At 43.3% G+C, this 15,089-nt stretch overlaps 1 protein-coding gene across 1 annotated transcript; it reads right to left on the reverse strand.

The window, feature by feature from the left end:
- Positions 1–1,204: 1,204 nt before the first annotated feature.
- LOC306921233 (SWI/SNF-related matrix-associated actin-dependent regulator of chromatin subfamily A member 5-like) lies at positions 1,205–11,844 on the reverse strand (the record flags this gene model as incomplete). The annotated part of the gene is made up of 11 exons (XM_079498344.1): positions 1,205–1,221; positions 1,601–1,751; positions 4,364–4,516; positions 4,787–4,899; positions 5,003–5,208; positions 7,921–8,030; positions 8,131–8,199; positions 9,417–9,548; positions 9,926–10,075; positions 11,474–11,653; positions 11,761–11,844. The coding sequence occupies 11 exons, from the start codon at positions 11,842–11,844 to the stop codon at positions 1,205–1,207; spliced, it is 1,365 nt and encodes a 454-aa protein (XP_079354470.1).
- Positions 11,845–15,089: the final 3,245 nt, after the last annotated feature.

Consider the following 15,089-nt stretch of genomic DNA (forward strand, 5'->3'; position numbering starts at 1 on the left):
GCAACTGTTTTTAAGTGGTGCAACCACTTCCTTAAGTGACTATGTGTGTGGCTGGGTGGCTGGCTGGGTGCGTCTGAGCACGAAAACAGCATGGTTGTTTTTCACCACCTGTGCGCAACCTAACACACACACAAACACACACGCACATCTTAACTGTATATATGGTGATTTTGGGTGTGACAGTACAGTACAGTACAGTACAGTACAGTACAGTACAGTACAGTACAGTACAGTACAGTACAGTACAGTACAGTACAGTACAGTACAGTACAGTAGAGGGTACAGTAGAGGGACCCCCACACGGTAACTCTGTCATTTCTCAACTGTTTCGGACGCGGGGCGGCACCCTGGGTGCGTTCCTGTGGGTCTGGAACTGGTGAGGATCTGTATGGAGATGCAGATTTCATCTTCCAGCAGGACCTGGCCCCTGCCCATACCGCCAGAAGCACCACAACCTGGTTTGATGCCCATGCCATCACAGTGCTTGACTGGCCAGCCAACTCGCCGGACCTAAACCCCATTGAGAATCTATGGGGTATTGTCAAGAGGAAAATGAGGGGCACCTCCACATAAGCCCTTATTGGCCCTCCACACAAGCCTTTATTGGCCCTCCTCATAAGCCCTTATTGGCCCCCCACATAAGCCCTTATTTGCCCCGCACACAAGCCCTTAAATGGCCCCCCACACAAGCCCTTATTGGCCCCCCACACAAGCCCTTATTGGCCCCCCACACAAGCCCTTATTGGCCCCCCAAGCCTTACTGGCCCCCACATAAACCCTTATTGCCCCCCTAGCCCCCCCACCCCCCCCTCTGCACGTGCCAGCCCAAAAACAAAGAAGATCTGATAGCAAGCATCAAGGAAAACTGGGCTTCCATGAGCAAATGCCACAGGCTGATTGCCTCAATGCCACGGCGTATCGAGGCAGTGATGAAGCCAAAAGGATTCCCAACCAAGTATTGAAGATTGACATTTCTGTTTTGAAAGTACCATATTTTGTTTGATTGATTTGATGTGATCCTAATTTCTTAATGTGGCATTCAGATTAAAACGATTAAAACATGCTCTGCAAAAATTGAGAAGTAAATGGTGATTTCCTGCCCAACATTCCCTGCTGACAGGTGCCGCCCCCAGACTGTAGGAGTACAGTACATGCAGGGACAAATATCACCCTCCCTGCCCAGCTTCCCTCCCCTGAATACGAGCTAATTGTGTTTGACACCTGACAAAGCCGGATGCACCTACTGTGGAAACAAGACAAAACTGCCAGTGCAACATTTTGTTTGCCGTTGGCAGATTTGGTCTGGCACCGCTTAGTTAACTTGTGCTTGGATTTCTCTCCCTCCAAAGTAGTGAGGGACTAATCAGGGACCAGTATGCAAATATGGGATGGGTTTATCACCAGAGGCATTTTTTTATTTGTCCCTTCCACACAGAGATTCCAGACTAATATCTTGCAGTGATATTAGTCCATGCCAGGCTAGAATGCACCACAGTGGATTCGAACCTGGGCAGGGACATTACCACTGTCTTGTACCCCGTAAAAATATATTTATAAGAAAAGCGTGCTAAGCTAGGTGGACCACTAAAGCTTTTGGTACCTGATTGGATGACGAAGGAGCGGAGGCAGAGTTTAATCTCGGCCTTCGCCGCTGGGTTCTCTGTGATGGAGCCGGAAGGTTCCACCTGCACTGTGTTCTCTGTTATGAAGCGGAACACACGCACCTGCTTCTGCATCATGTGAGCTCGGTCCTGAGAGAGACGAGTGGGAACAGTTCCATTCGTACAAAGCTATATAGGAAAATGGCTAAAAAGTTTTACAAATCACATCATGCTGAAAACATAGCTTTCTTTCTATGTTTTTATTGAGGGTCACTAGTCCTTACCCGTTCAAATATATGAACAACAAATGATGTACAGTGTGGGTACAGCGATGTAATAGATGATATTATTAATGTATGTATTTTGAGGTGTAATCAGTCTGGTGTTAGAGGCACTTGCCCGTGGGGTGCATACATTGGTTAGACATACCAACAGTCCTAACATCATTAGTCCACCGTCACTCCCAACATACACTGCAGGTTAAAACAGACCTGCTGTGGGTTAAAAATCACCCGTGGCTCCCGACATGTGCTGCAGATTAAAACTAATCTGCAGCCCTAACCGTCCGCGTGCGGTTAGGGGTTTAGGTTTTGGGTAGGGTGTCAGACTCATGACTGTAGGACTGTTGCTATGTATAACCAAACACATGCACCCGCAAGTAGTACAGGAAAGGGTGAAAAGGGTGGTTGGCTCGATGGCACAGACCCAGATATAGGCCATTCCCACTGATTTAGCTAGCCAATTACAAAGTCAAGTCACCCCTGTGATCATGTGTAAGTAATAAGGAGGGGATTTAAAAATGAGAATTTGCCCATTTTTGTGGCAGCCATTGTTAGGTATGCCCTTATGATGACCACGGATATGGTCTAAAAGTGTTCATTTCACTACACCTTTAAACCACCCTCGACAATTCGGGGTGGATTGGACATTCCGTTTGTGATTTGTGTATGGGCGTGGCCTATATTGGGAGATAAATTTAGATTTTACGACCTACGGTTCAAAAGTTATAAGGCGAAATGTAAAGTAGGCTGTTATAGCGGCACCATGAGGCCGACTGATCTAATTACTTATTACATTCATTTTAAAAATCGGGGCGCTCTTATCATCTTACAACAGGGGTGGGCAACTTTGACGATGGAGAGGGCCACTATTTCCACACTCACTCCCTAGGGCCATATATTACTGTCGTAGCAAAAATAGCCGATCTACAAGCTCAAAACGCGTCGTGCTGCGACGCGTTTTGTGCTTGTAGATCGGCTATTTTTGCTATATTCGAATTGAATTATTTTTTTGCTATTTTTGAATTGGAATCCTGAAAATTTACATTTTTATGTAATTTCAAATGCCTTTAATTATACTTGTGTTGAAGCAATGAGCTACTAATTTAGACTGAAGTAATTAAAGCGGGTCATGTTTGCAATTGTAAACAGCTGAAACCAATATTATATCAGTATGTGACATTAACCTGAGGGCCACATTTAGTGAAGGTGGGGGCTGCATGTGGCCCCCGGGCCGCCAGTTGCCCACCCCTGTCTTACAACATCAATTACAACATAATTTGTTTAAGCAACGGGTGCTAATGTTTGTTTTAGTACTCAAAACAAACATTACATTTCTCATTATTGTCTATGGCGTTTTCTTAAAGGTATATTCAGTGATTTGACTAAATTCAAATATCACTTATTTTGTCTTTTTTTCTGGATAATCCTCCCTACTATAGAGTGTGCTGACCATATAAGGAAATCCTCCCTGTCCCCAGTGAGCCCCTGGGGTCAAAAAACCCTAGTTTCAGTTTTGGTGGCGGGTGGCAAAACCTTCATCCAATCAGGATGAGAGGGGCCTTCCTCCAATCATGATCGAGTGGGGGCGGGCCTTGGTGCACATGCTGTTGGCCTGTTGCACTTCCCCCCACTGTAGAGCGTGCATGTGCACATTTTGTTACCGGGGCGGACTGGGTGGTTTTCCAAATCACCCAAATCACTGAATGCTCCTTTAAAGGTGATATAGACAAGTTTTCATCCAAAATTGAAAATATATATAAATGTATTTTTTGGCCTTTTTTTCCCTCCATCTTTCCCTAAATTGTGATGCTGAGGTGTTCCTGCAACCGCACACTCTCCCTTTGGCCCCCTCTGGCTGAATGCACTGTTTATATCCACTACAGTTTACTAGTCGGGACGTCGGGGGGATTTAAACTTTTAGCCAATTGCAGCGCAAGGCTGTGACGGTGTGTTCAACCCAGCAGTATTATAATGAAAACGCGATGCGATTTCATTGCAATGTATAATATTATCCCCATATCTTAGTTTCACCATTGTTCATGTGAAATAGTATGTTTATGATTTAATATGTAAGCCTATTGAAATTATGAGAATCGCTTTGTATAGCGCATGGTTGGGTGGTCTGGCCGGCTTGAAGCATGCATTCAACCCGTGCTCGCCAACAATTTTTCTTCATTGCAATGAATAACCGTGGACAGAGTAGTTCACATGAACGATGCTGGCAAAACCCTCTCCCACCCCTTTCCCAGAAAGGTACACTACTCAACTTTCAATTGAAATATAACTTGTGTTCTATTAATACAAAGTGTAAAAGCCATAGTTAGTACCCCATGACGTTCTTCACTATGACTCAATGAGTATCTGATCTGTGTTGCCAACAAAACTCAATACATGTGGGATTACAATTGCACAATAAAATCCTAATATTATTTTACTGCTCTGTCAAATAGAAGTGAGGACTTTTCTTGTTCGAGTACTGACCACAGCCTGCTTTTCGTTTTGTGGGTTCCAGTCTGAGTCATAGAGGATGGCTACGTCAGCTGTCAGGTTCATGCCCAGACCACTAGCATCTCCAGCATCTCCACCAGCACTCAACATGAAGATGAACTTAGACTCAGAGCTGTTGCTGGAGATCTGGAAAACACAACATGATGACGAGGTAAATGACTTGTTCTAATATTACTTTCTTAAATTATTATTAGAAGCTGTACTAATTCTTACTGCCTACTTGCATGTTTAAAAACAATTCATGTCTACTAATGTATTTCTTTTAATGGTATTTCACTTTAATACAGAATAGAGTTAAGAATGACAGACAGGATGGAGAAGAGGATATTGAAATACAGATCATAAGGTGCATTAGAATTTAGAACCAATCAGATGAGTTTAAAACAAACAGCCAACCTGATGCGGGGTCTGACCGTCCAGACGACAGTAGTTGAAGTTCCTCCACATGCAGTAGTCCTCCAAGATGTCCAGTATCCTCGTCATCTGACTAAAGATCAGAACACGAGAACCTGCAAAAAGAGGTCTAGGAAGTTAGTGTCCGGCAGTCAAATACAGGAAACTGGGGCAGGTGGGCCAGTTAAGAGTAGACCACCGTCAAACGTCTCTGCTCACCCTGCTCCTTCATCTTAGGAAGCAGCTTGTCCAGCACAGCCATCTTGCAACTGTTGACCACCAGCACCAGGTGGCAGGCGATGGTGTAGGGCAGTCCGTGCCCAGCTCCGTAAAACAGAAAACGTCCAACATTCAACAGACATGGCATCTTGTCCGTCTCCCCTGCAGAGTTGTCGCAGTCGATGTTCATCCGAATCTTGGTGTACCTGAGTTTGAACAATGAATAATTGTAATTCATTAGTACCAGTAAGACACCCTGAGGGCGAGAAGCGACCATGCATGCATCCGCATGGGTGACAGCAGACTGCTGGGCGAGCGCTGGCGCTTTGGCATGGGGGTCAGATCAACATATGGAATGAATTCTGTACTACTACTCGCTATATATGGAGCATGTCTTGAGTGTACAGGGGAGTGTATGAGGTCAGATCAACATAAGGAATGTCAGAACAGGTCAGCTCCATATGGTAAATGGTGCATTTATACAGCAGGCGTTTTGCAGAGATTGTGCATTACATTCACCCATTCACACACCAATGCCGGGCACCAACCTGCACATCAGGAGCAATTAGGGGTTCAGTGTCTTGCTCAAGGACACTTCGACACTAACTCTGGGGGAGCCCGGGTTCGAACTGGGAACCCCTATGGAAATCTAAGGGTGGCAGCAGGGGCAGTGTCTTGAGTGTACAGGGTTTGATGAGGTCTGGCCATTAGGCCATATATGGAGCGTGTCTTGAGCATACAGGGTTTGATGAGGTCAGATCAACATATGGAATGTCAACACAAGTCAGGTCCATATATGGAGATCTAAGGGTGGCAGCGGGGGCAGTATCTTGAGTGTACACGGTTTGATGAGGGCCCAGGTAGGGTCAGGCCTTAATTTTCGGGCCTGTTGAGAACTTCGCCAGCTGCCAGGAGCGGCTGCACTAATAACTTTGGGCAGGCCCGTCTAGAGTTTGAATGGACAGGTATCAGTCAAAAGGGAGGCATCGAAGAGGAAGGACGGGTGGGGTAGATCAGCTCCATATATGGAGATGGAGGCGTGATGTCACGAGGCGTGACCATATATTTATTATTAGAGGCTATGACTATGATTAATTACTTGCGCGAGGAGAGCAGCGCAAGTACGTTTTTTGGCTGCGTATATCCGTGACTCCTTAGGCTAATCGGGGATTGTGAATTTTCCTTGACACCCTCGGCCAATCTGGGATTGTGTATTGTCTTTGGTGGCATCACTCGGCCAATCCAATCAGGGATTGTGCGTTTTTGGTGGCGCCGCTCGGCCAATCAGTGCGTAAGTTGGCAGCTTGAGTTAAGTTGGTCAGTGGCCCCTCGACCGATTGGATTGGGGCCGTGTGTTGGTGGCGTCGCTCGGCCAATCAGGGATTGGGTTATGACGTAACTATGTATGTTTATCTAAAAACGGACATATGTGGATAACGTAACAAATTTGAATCCATAAAGTCCATGGATGCTGATAGTGTTCGTTTCTATTTACCCGTTTGCCAAAGAAGCTTCTATGTACCCATTTGCCAAAGAAGCTTGCATTGGGAAAGAGAACATACATAGACAAGACATTCTCGCACGTTTGGTGGTCTATAGACCAGGGGCCCGTTTCACGAAACTTGGATGAACTAATCCAAGATTTAAGCCAAAACCAGGTTTGTTAAATCCTGGTCTGTACAGCCTGGTTTATTCCATTCCACTAAAGCCAAGCGAGGCTTAGAATGGGTGGATTTATCGAGCCAGGATCATAAAGCCTGGCTGAATGCAGAGCCTGGCTTTTCCTCTCTAGACCCATTTGGTGGAACACAGATTTACAGATCCTTCTTCTTCGTGGGGTATTATGGCAGTTGGCATCCATAATAGTTGCATTACTGCCCCCTTCTGTATATCTCAGTATCTTTACTAATCTATTCCAGACTTACTGATACAAGGACTTAAGCTTCTAAAATAAATACTGCTGCTGTAATTAAAGAGAGAAAACACTCTCAATAGTGGATAGACTGAATGATTAACTACCCAAAAAATATAGTCTACATTTTACCACTACTCTTAACTTAAAACTTCATAATGAAATCGTCATAATAAATGTAATAGAATTCTTAATATTGTAAGCATAATGATATTGTTGCATCGTGATATTTGGTCATAACTCCCTCCTCTGGGGAAGGGGGTTGTTGCCCAGACATGGGCCAGACTAGTGAACCGTGGGTCATGGGTTCAATAGTGGGTGAAACGTTACAATGGTAATATGTTGTAAAACAATGAGTTATATTATTTGACGAAATGAAGTACCCCAATTATATTAGAAAACCATCTAACAAGAGCAGTATTTGTATTTGTTATATTTTATAGAGGAACGGACAGTAGGTTGCGCACTCTGCTCGCGCACAAGTAGCCATGCATGGCCAACTTGTGTGCGAAGTACAAGTTGGCAGCTTGATAGAGTGCATTTCTAGTTCTTTCTGCGCCATCTACAAACATATTCGGACCCCCTAGGCTAGGGTACGGCATCAGCCAACTACGAACATGTTCGTAGACAACCGTATGCTCCATAATATGAAAGCGCCAACTGTCAATTTACCTTTTAGCATTGCTCCGGTTGCCATCCCCACCAGCTATGGGATTTTTAAATCCAGCTCCATTGAGCCTCCATTATAACATGATTTTCAAAGCCCTGTATCTTTAAAGCTTCGAGCTCTGTCCATGTTCAGCCATCACGCTTCCCGACGATCGTATTTCATTTGTGACTTTGTCTCACATCGCTCCAGACATGTAACCGTTTCTGAGGAGAGGTAAACAGTGCTAATGGTGCTGATCATTGTGCTTACAACAAGAGCCCCCACCTCACTGATAACCTGGAAATTCTCTCTCTCTGTCGCTTTAAGTTAATGACAATACTAGTTAGGGACACTTACCACTCTCTTTGCATCTTGCTCAGGCCCACATAAATCTTAACCTCTTTCTTGGGAAGCAGAGACATCTCCACATCGGCTTTGATACGACGGAGCAAGAAGGGACGCAGGACCTACACCAAAATACAATGTAGTTCAATGCAACAACCGCCTGGCCCTGAATACATGACGGTATAACTATTTTTGATATTCTCTGTCCTTAAACATACGTACAGTGTGAAGACGCTCCACAAGCTTTGTATCACCCAGGCAGTTGTTTGTGTCGAACCAGGAATCAAAGTCCTTTGAAAACAAACAGAAGCTCAATTAGTATGTACTTAAGATATGACATACCTAGGGCTCCATCTTTGTGCGATCTTTCTAAATACACTGTTTGGGGATTTTGCAGTGGGGAAGGGGTGTACCCCCACTAAAGTTGGTATTTTGGTTACCTGTCTAAATCCCTAAAACACCTCCGTTACCCCCCCATGTGCCGTTTTCTTTTTTTCCCCACCATGCACTCGTCTTTTCATTGAGTCATAACTCGCTCAAATCTCGCTAATTTTTTAAATGTCTATGTAAACTACGAAATTAGGGCTTTCATTTGGTATATAGATCGTGCGTGTAGGCTGTCTCTACGGAACGGTATGAAGCGAAAAGGAATGTTTGGTAAATCGGATTGAACCCCATTTGCTGCGCAAATGGAATCACCGCACAATGCCTGGCACAAATAACTTCTTTGACTATACAATTATATAAACACAATGGACACAAGGAAGTGGCAGGCACTCACTTCTGCTGATTATAGGAAAAATACAAAGAGATGCAATAGGAGTGTTATAAGTGCTGTTTGTCAGCTTCCAAACAGATTGTTGACAAACTCACTGATGCACCCATTCCGTGGTTGTAGGCGTATGCAGGCATAAAGAAATCCAATGTGCACAGGCAGAAATCATTTTGCTTTGCTTTAATAGAAAATAAAGTGCATATATGACATTCTTTCTGTTCTCTTGGCTCACATTCTTTCTGTTCTCTGTGCTACTGGTAAAAACCGTGTTTCCACGTAGGTGCATAATTTCCCCCCCACACCTGTCCATAATTAAAGCCTAGGCCTGGGAGGCGTGCCCGTCTGTGCCCAAACAATAATCCAATTAGCCAACAATCAACATATTAAGGCTAAATAATAACAGAAATAATAATCAGAAAATACTGTGAAATGGCTTCTACAAGGAGAATAAGGAGAGATGAAGCAGCCCACTCCACGGACATCTCCATTGCAGCCAGGCGCATGGCGCGCCGCTATGCCAAACTAATTTGGCTGCTGGCATACGGCTTACGGGTGCTTTTAAACTCCACTATCGCCTTCCCAAATGTGTGTGACCAAAATAGCAATTTAGGGGAAAGCGGAAGTTTTCGGGCAGCGGCTGACTTGCGGGCCGCGTTGCGGGAAACGGTGGCGACAAAAATGGAGCCCCTATTCTTTTAAATTGAGGGACCACAACATTAGTACATAAATATACCTCTGAGGAGTTGAAGACATCAGGCAGCAGGAAGTTGAGCAGCGCCCACAGCTGATGGCGGTTGTTCTGCAGGGGTGTTCCAGTCAGCAGGAGACGATTGGTGGTCTTGAACTCACGCACAATTTCTGGCAGCTACAGTAAAAGGAAACATATACATAATTATGCCAAATTACCGTTTGACTGTTTTGTCAAGGAGAAACAAACAAAGTATAATTTCATGACGTGCTTTAGAAATAAATCTAATTTGTGCTTGATGTGATCCTTATTTCTTATTTAAAGGGGAATTCCACTTATTTTCAACATTTTACTATGTCATTAATATACCTTAGAGCTGTTGTGTGGAAATAATAAAAAAGTCCCCCATTCTGTGTTTCCTAGAACTGTAGGTCTGGAAAAAAATCATTAACATTGTGAAGTACATCTTGATGTCATCAAGATATTAATGACATAGTAAAATGTTGAAAATGAGTGGAATTCCCCTTTAAGTGATGGAAGGCAGATGCCCTGACCTTTGATTTCTCATTCTTATGGCCCTCATCAATGACCAAGTACCGCCAGTTGAACTTCTTAAAAACTGCCTTCTCAATGATGAGCATCTCATAGGAGGTGACGCACACGTCCCAGTCCCCCGGCAGCAGCACGTCTTCGATCAGGGCCTTCTGGAGTAGAAAACAACCAATCATTTTCACAACAATTACATTTATGGATGTTACAACATCCATTTCACTATAAGTCATCAAAGCCAGAATGAACAGATAGACTAGTAGACTACTGGTGGCATGTTGTTTGTAGCCTTATGATTTGCCTAATGACAATTAGGACAATCCTCGACAGAAATATTCAGCTATTAGTGTAGATTTTGTCTTACACAAACATTAAATTCCCATTGATAATGAATGGAGAATTTATGTCATGTGTCTGAGCAAATCGGCTATTTTTGTCCTACACAAACATTAACTTCCCAAGTTCCCATTAACAATGAATGGAAGATTTACGTAATTTGTGTCTGAGCAAATCGGCTATTTTAGTCCTACACAAATATTCAATTCCCATTGACAATGAATGGAGAATTTACGTCATATGTGTCTGAGAAAATGGACATGTTACCTCATGATGATGTACGATGATATGAGCGCCCCTCACTTCACACAGGTGTGATTTCATTTATTTATTACTGAACCAAAAAGGTAGGCTGATCATCACAAAACATTGGCGGATTCCACACACACTTGTGTCAACATGAGCAATATGAATGATCTAAACATCATACTGTGGTATTGTGATGGAAAACAGCTTAATCTTGCTTTATGCACTATGGATAAGAGTGCTGGCCAGGAATGTGTATGTATGTTGGTAGAAAATACGTATCTTATACTCTAGAGCAGTGCTCAACCCACGGCCCGTGGGCATGGTCATACCAATAAAAATATAATTATCATCATACTTCATCATATTGGTGTGTGTGTGTGTGTGTGTGTGTGTGTGTGTGTGTGTGCGTGCGTGCGTGCGTGCGTGTAGTGTCTCCCCACTCACGCAACACTATGGCTTACAATTAGTGCAAACAGCAAAAAAAGAAAACACAAACATATTTTACAAGTAAAAATGAACGGTAATTAACAATATTTATGGGGAGCAATATCGGGTAAGGACTAGTAATTATAATTAATAGTTATTTCCATGATTGTAGGTATTGTATTGTTTGTTCCAAGAGAAAGTGATATGGCCTGATGTCAGCTGAGTATTAACCACTTACTTATTTATTCACCTGTGATAATCTGTTTGTTATATGTTCTCTTCACATTTTGTGAATGAAGATTCATTAATCACAATGTTTTTGTTCATTGAGGTTTGCCTTATGGAAATGTGGCTTTTGATTGTGTGTTTCCTTCATTTTTACACTAGTCATATAGTCTGTGTCTGTTACAAAATAAATGTGTAAACGTTACTTTGCTGAGTGGCCCCTGGGCCAGCTTAAGTTGAGTAGCCCTGGTCTAGAGACATTAATGATCATGAATAAATAGCCACAACCCAACAATGTCAGTCTGACCCATGCCTACCCTCTGGTCATGGTCTCCGATGAGGCAAATGGCGCGGAGTGAAGGCACCCAGCGCTTGAACTCGTTCATCCAATTGTAGAGGGTGGACGTGTGTACCACTACCAGCACCTTGTGGGGTTCAGCGGTGTTTCGCTTCATGTAACCCAGCAGGGAGATGGTCTGCAGGGTCTTCCCCAAACCCTGAAGAAGAAAGAAGAAACACATATCCAAGTTGTAAGTGAGATGGCGAGTAACAGAGGGACACAACCACACAAATTTGTAATGGGAACATTTTTTTTTGCATGTACCATTTCATCAGCGAGGATGCCGTTGATTCCGCTCTTGTACAGAGAGATGAGCCAGTTTAGGCCACGGACCTGGTAGTCTTTCATTTTGCCCGGTCCGACATCTGGTTTTGGATATGCAGAGAAACATGACTTATAGTGACTTCATAACAGTTGCCATTGGCATAATGCCCTTGTTTCTCAAGTCAACGCAAAAGCATATACGTACGGGTGTTGGTGGCAGCCTACAGTTCCCCCAAAAATACTGTAAACTAATTAAGGTCCTTGAACAAAGACACAGACTCCAGAAGTGGCCACAATGGAAATCTGCCTGATCTTTTGAATGTGTAACTGTACGAATGTAAGGCAAGGCATTGACCTTTGCCCCCCCCCCCCCCCTTTTTCCCTTTTATTTTATTTTATTTGTTTTATTTTTTACAAAAACTGCTTACAGGGAGGAGAGCCATCAAAGTATGCGCAGATGTTAGTGGTGGCAAACAACACCTCTGTTTGCTTCAACAGCTCCTCAAATCTGTTGGTCTGGTCTGTTGCCTATTTATATGATGCAAAAACAATTAGGACAGAAAAATGTGTTAATAATATCAACAAACAGCACAAAGGGAAATCTATCTTAATTCAATTCAATTGTATTAAAGTGTCAAATCATAACAAGTTGTCTCAAGCCACTTTACATGTAGAGCAGAGAACTGACAGAGCTCCCACCCTGAGCACGACAGTGGTGACAAAAAACTCCCCTTAGGAAGAAACGTCAAGCAGAACCCTAGGGGCGGTTCCGGTGAGACGGACCGCATCCGGAACGGTCGAGTGACAGAGTTACCGTGTTGCAGCGTATTGGAGCGGAGGCACCACTCAAAAAACATCAGCATCAGTTTCTACCCGACAGTTACTATATAATATTTTGCATTTATCCATCAAAACATTTTTAGTGCAACCACTTCCTTAAGTGAGTATGTGTGTGGGTGCCTGCCTGCCTGGGTGCGTCTGAGCACGAAAACAGCATGGTTGTTTTTCACCACCTGTGCGCAACCTAACACACACAAACACACACGCACATATTAATTGTATATATGGTGATTTTGGGTGTGCCAGTATAGTACAGTGACAGTACAGTACAGTACAGTAGAGAGTACAGTAGAGGGACCCCCACACGGTAACGCTGTAATTTCTCAACCGTTTCGGACGCGGGCCGGCTCGCCGGAATCGGGCCGGCACCCTGGGTGCATTCCTGTGGGTCTGGAACTCCCCCCCCCCCCCACCCCACCCGGGGACCCCCACACGGAGTTGCACCACTTACTTCACACGGGTGTGATTTTTATTTATTAACTTGCTTTTTGTTCAAATGTTATCAACTAAGTTTTGCAAATTGATTTGGAAACTTAAACCTTTCGGACAATATATTTGTCAAAACATCTGGCTGAGGAATTTAGTAGGCCTAGGATACGCGGTCAGGATCTGAGGTGATCGAGGAGAATTTGTAAATACACTGCGCTTGCAGGAGGAGATTGTAATACTGCAGCATCCCTCACTTCATTTCAGACCAAAACAGAGACATGGAAAGCCTGCAACACAACACACTGGAATATACTGCACAGGACAACTACAGAGAAACAATTATACAAAGATGCAAAACGACACATTTGCATCTTCGTGTCGCTGGCTTCCATTGACAATGAATGGTAGACTGTTGCTTTGCATCAAGTGATGTGAACGCAGCATTCAGACGGGCAGATGCAAAGATATCCAACCTGAAAACAACTTCACCGCGGTCGTAGCCTACCATTCAGTGTTTAAAGACAGTCATGGCTGCCACATAACGTAACGTTTAGTGCTCTAAACAAACAGAGCAAACAAAAGTCCATCCATAGGCCTACTTGGCTGTCACATATAACGTAACGCGTTTTGATTGATTGATGATTGAAGTAGGCCTATATTTATTAACAGTACATTTGGAGAGTACATTTAAAGCACAACTCAATGCAAAACTAACTGTGGACGACACCATAACGCATTGCACTTGTTTACAATAGCTGGGTCCACAGTTTTCAATTCATCATAGTGCTCGATACAAACATTAAAAATAATCAGACTAGGTTGCCACAATTTAAAAAACACCGCCGTTAGAGGCCATCAAAACGGGCTAATCTGACATATGTCACCATAATACAGTTTTTATCATTGAATCGGACAACATTGCATTCATGAACTTAATTGTGCCGTAGTTCTAATTTCACCCCAAGAAGCCGTTGTTTTAACAATGTAACAAAGGCGACATTAGCTAAACTTCAGTCATTGTTATTAAATATGAATCATGTTTTGGACTGTTGTAGACATTCTACATTTTGATCTGAAGAGTATAAGATAGAATTTAGAAAGACATATTACCATTGTGGTCTTCTAAGTTAACTGAGGATGCTGTTCTGATGAGGTGCTGGTCTGCTCTGTCAGCTTGCTTGCTTCATGGAAGTCTTTTTTGCTGAGCCCGGGAGTCGATACCTCGATGGTCGCTGAGGGGGCGCTTGTTTTACAGATTAGGGTTAGGTTTAAACACAAAAGTTTTGCTGAGTGTTGAGATATGATCACACTTGTATTATAATTCCCTGTATACCCTTACTCTGAAGTACCAGACCGTGAGACCAGAAGTACCCGGAAAGGCTGAATAAACGCCTCACTTCAGTTCTACTGAATGAGTTGGAGAGGATGCCTGATGTTTCCGTGTCTACTTATTCTGACTACAGTATTTCAAGGAAGAGTCTGGGCAATTATGTTTTAGTGTCTTTCTTTTATGCCAGTATATTTTTTTAGTTGGCTAAGACTAGGTTACTGCGGTCAAATGTGTGTGATTACCTTTGACTGAGGGGATTAAGTATGTTTACCTACTATGCACCCTTAGTGTCAAACCCATGATTAGTGACAAAATCAGACCATCTGCAGTGATGGTCTGATTTTGAATCTAAATGGCTCTTTGTGTTTATATACTCTTTGTCTTTTGATATGCTATTGCCCTGCATCTAGGTTCAAGCATCTGGTGCCCTACACATTAGCCATTTAAGTCCTGTGCGATCTGTAGGGGAGAACGGGGTAAGATGAACCACTTTTTGCTTAAGTTGTCCTGGAAGCAAGGCAAAATGAGATGGCAGTCAAATCTAATGATCTACCCATATTTCAGGATGTCTTCTATCAATTCAAATGATGAGTAAGTATCTATGACAAAGGGCCATGAAAATATGATCCAAGTCGAACCACATGATATTTTAATGTCAAAAGCTTAAACTTGAACAGATAATGTATTTACAGTTAGTAAACCACAACTACAGCTAGTACGCTACAAGCCA

Source organism: Electrona antarctica (genome assembly GCF_951216825.1).
Source record: "Electrona antarctica genome assembly, chromosome: 4".
Taxonomy (NCBI): Eukaryota; Metazoa; Chordata; class Actinopteri; order Myctophiformes; family Myctophidae; genus Electrona; species Electrona antarctica.